At 52.7% G+C, this 3,812-nt stretch overlaps 1 protein-coding gene across 1 annotated transcript in view; it reads left to right on the forward strand.

The window, feature by feature from the left end:
* Nucleotides 1-212: 212 nt before the first annotated feature.
* Nucleotides 213-3,812, forward strand: part of LOC106816306 (kinesin-associated protein 3-like) — a 14,323-nt gene continuing 10,723 nt past the window's right edge. Inside the window, exons 1-3 of the mRNA XM_014820886.1 lie at nt 213-301; nt 578-730; nt 1,041-1,054. Of these exons, the coding sequence (XP_014676372.1) occupies nt 625-730; nt 1,041-1,054 (120 nt within the window). The 5' untranslated portion in view covers nt 213-301; nt 578-624. The remainder of the gene's footprint in view (nt 302-577; nt 731-1,040; nt 1,055-3,812) is intronic.

Genomic DNA, 3,812 nt, shown 5'->3' on the forward strand with positions numbered 1-3,812 from the left:
GGAGGAGGAGGAGGAGGAGGAGGAGGAAGTGCACCCTGCTGCTGTCCTTGACTGCCTACTATTTGATATCGATGTTTCGTATCAATATTCCCTATCGATATTATATATCATTATTCCATATCAATATTCTGCATCAATGTTTCGCATCGATTGCTCGTGTGTGTGTGTGTGTCGTATGAAGTTCAACTTGTCCTTGACTGCTGTGCACCAGAGGGCGATAATCACGTCGCGAGGAAGGAGTACGATCACAGCCTGAAGAAGTACCAGTGTCTCGTCACAAAGCAAGAGCAGCTGCTGAGAGGTAGGTAGAGTAACAGCGGTCATTAGTTGCGCTGCGGTACAGGGGGGATCGTCGTCGGGAAACGTCGGGGACGATTACGGAGCATCATAACAACTGTCCCACCGAATCACGCACGTTTTCTTGTTAGTCGCGGTCGAAGTCCCGCCGAAATTTTCGACAAATGCTAGCTTAGTTTGCGAGCGATGGCTCGTTTGTTGCGTGCACGCACGCTCTCGTTTGTTGCATCATTATTAATTTTAATTCTCTTATTTCATGCGCGAACGTTCTCTTGTTTAGTCGCCTTCTACATCCTGCTCAACCTTGCGGAGGACATCAAACTGGAGATGAAGATGGTGAACAAGAATGTCGTCGGGATGCTGGTGAAGTCGTTGGAGAGAGATGGAGTGGAGCTGCTGCTGCTTGCCGTCACCTTCCTCAAGAAGCTGTCCACATCGTTGGTTCATTAATGAGATCGCATCGTTGCAGCATCCGACTGAAGAGCCTCAACTCGACGACTAATGTGTCGGCTCTCGCTCGTGAGGTTGTCGACAAGTGCAAGGGTCTCATCCACCCGGCGAAGATCGGCGAGGTCGAACAGCTGCTCTTTTATCTGCAGAATCGCCGTGACACGCCACCAGGCAGCGCTCATCAGAAAGGTGCGGTCGGTGGGGGCGGAGGGTGGCGGGCGAGGCTGCGAATTTGGCTTCAGGATTTCCTCAAGAGGGGTGTGACGACAGTGGCCTTTGTTTTCGCGGGCGTTTGTTCCGTAGAGAATCGATCGCTATCGTGTGTTCAAGTTTATGATCAAGTTATCAGCACAAGACGTCGCGGTGCTGCAGGAAAACCCCGCTTCAGAAGGGGGAGAAAAATTCCCAAAAAAATCAAAAAATATTAAAAAATCTCACGCGACGGGATAAAAAACACCTGATTCGTTCCCCCCAAAAAAATTTCTGTTTCATTCGACACGCCGACCACAGATGGCGGCACCTTTGGCGCTCCGCACCACCGCTGACCCCCACGTTCGCTTGCAGACGGCGACCTGCGACGCTCTGAGCTTGGCGAGCGGATCCGCGACGACCCGGACTTCTTCTCGGACAGCGGTGGCGGGGTCGTTGCCGCAACGACGGAGGATGGGGAGGAGGAGGAGGCTGCGCACATCACGAGGCTGGACAGCTACGTGGAGCTTCTGTACGAGGACGTCGCGGGGAAGGTGCGCGGCACGGCCCTCATCATGCGCCTCGCACGCAACCCGGACAACCTCGAGGAACTCATGTCCAACGGTGAGCAACACCACGCAATGTCTGGCAATGTCGCACAACGTTGGGGTAACATCGCGCAAACGTCGGGCAATGTTGGTGGTAACATTGCGCAACGTTGGGGGTAAAGTCGGGCAACGTTGGGGTGTAAAGTTGGGCAACGTTGGTCGGTAAAGTTGCAACGATGATGAGATATCGTAAAAAATCGTGCTGTCATTAATAGTAATAACGCGATAACATTCGTAATCTTCCTAACTCTAACCTTAACCCTAACCCTAACACTAACCCTAACCCTAACCGTAACCCTAATACTAACCCTAACCCTAACCGTAATCCCTAACCCTGATCCTAACCTTAACCATAACTCTAACCCTAACCCTAACCCTAACCCTAACCCTAACCCTAACCCTAACCCTACCCCTAACTCTAACCCTATAGCTCCAATTCCAACCCTAACACTAACCCTAGCCCTAACACTAACCCTAGCCCCAACCCCAACCCTAACCCTAACCCTAACCGTAATCCCTAACCCTAACTATAATCCCTAATCCCTAATCCTAACCCTAACCCCAACCCCAACTTTAACCTCAACCACCAACCACCAAAAACCCATAAACCACACAACAACAAACAACAACAACAACAAAGGAAAAACCGTTTTTCTCGTCATTGCAGAGACGATCCTGGGGGCACTGGCACGGGTGCTGCGCGAGGACTGGAAGAAGAGCACCGAACTCGCGACGAACATCATCTACACGTTCTTCTGTTTCTCGCATTACTCGCAGTTCCACAACGTGATCGCGCACTTCAAGGTCGGCGCGATGTGCGTGGCGGCGATCGAACACGAGCTGAAGAGACACGATCTGTGGCGCGACGAGCTGCTCAAGAAGAGGAGCTAGATATCTCTAACAGCTGTAGCTGGGGAGGAGGGGAGGAAGAGGAGGAGGGTAGAAAGGAGTAAGGAAGAGGGGAGGAGGAGAAGGGAGACAAGGTGGTAGCAAGGAAGGAGGAGAAAAGAGGAGGAGGCGAGGGAGAAGGAGAGGGAGAAGCAGGGTAGACTGGGAAAGGAGGAGGAGGAGGTGAAGAAGGAGGTGGAGGATGGGGAGTAGGAGCGATGTGCGTGGAGGCGATCGAACACGAGCTGAAGAGACACGACCTGTGGCGCGACGAGCTGCTCACGAAGAGGAAGCTAGATATCCTCTACCAGCGTGTAGCTGGGGAGGAGGGGAGGAAGAGGAAGAGGGGTAGAAGGAAGAAGGAGGAGGGGGAGGTGAGGCGAGATCAAGGTGAGAAAGAGGAAGGAGTAGAGGCGATGGAGAAGGAGGAGGGGAGGAAGGTGGGGTAGACAGGAAAGAGGAGGGAGGAGGGGGAGGAAGAGGCGATGTTGTGTGGCGGCGGATCGAACACGAGCTGAAGAGACCACTACCTGTGGCGAGACGAGCTGCTCAAGAAGAGGAAGCTAGATATCCTCTAACAGCTGTAGCTGGGGAGGAGGGGAGGAAGAGGAGGAGGGGTAGAAGGAGAAGGAAGAGGGGGAGTAAGGGACAAGGTGGGAGAAGGAGGTGGAGAAAGAGGAGGAGGAGGGGGAATTAAAGGAGGCGAGGAAGAAAGGAGGAGGGGAGGAAGGTGGGGTAGACGGGAAAGGAGGAGGGAGGAGGTGAAGAAGGAGGTGGAGGAGGGGGAGTAGGAGCGTATGTCGTGAGGCGATCGAACACGAGCCTGAAGACGACACAACGCTGTGGGCGCACGACGAGCTGCCTCAAGAAGAGGAAGCTAGATATCCTCTACAGCTGCAGCTGTAGGCTGGGGAGGAGGGAGGAAAAGAGGAGGGGAGGAAGGGGAGGTGAAAGAGAAAGAGGAGGAGGGGAGGAGGAAGGTGAGAGAAGAAAGAGAAGAAGAAGGAGGAGGAGGGAAGAAGAAGGGGGATGAAGGGGTGAACGAGGAGGAGGAGGAGGAGGAGGAGGAAGTGCACCCTGCTGCTGTCCTTGACTGCCTACTATTTGATATCGATATGTTCATATCAATATTCCTATCCGATATTATATATCAATTATTCCATATCAATATTCTGCATCATATAATTTCGTATCTAATTGTTCGCACGATTTCGTATGCGTGTGTGTGTGTGTCGTATCGAAGTTCAACTTGTCCTTGACTGCTGTGCACACAGAGGGCGATAATCACGTTCGCGAGGAAGGAGGTACGATCACAGCCTGAAAGAAGTACCCAGTGTCTCGTCACAAAGCAAGAGCTAGCTGCTGAAGAGGCTAGGTAGA

This window comes from Priapulus caudatus, unplaced genomic scaffold (genome assembly GCF_000485595.1).
Source record: "Priapulus caudatus unplaced genomic scaffold, Priapulus_caudatus-5.0.1 Scaffold1342, whole genome shotgun sequence".
In the NCBI taxonomy this organism is placed as follows: domain Eukaryota; kingdom Metazoa; phylum Priapulida; class Priapulimorpha; order Priapulimorphida; family Priapulidae; genus Priapulus; species Priapulus caudatus.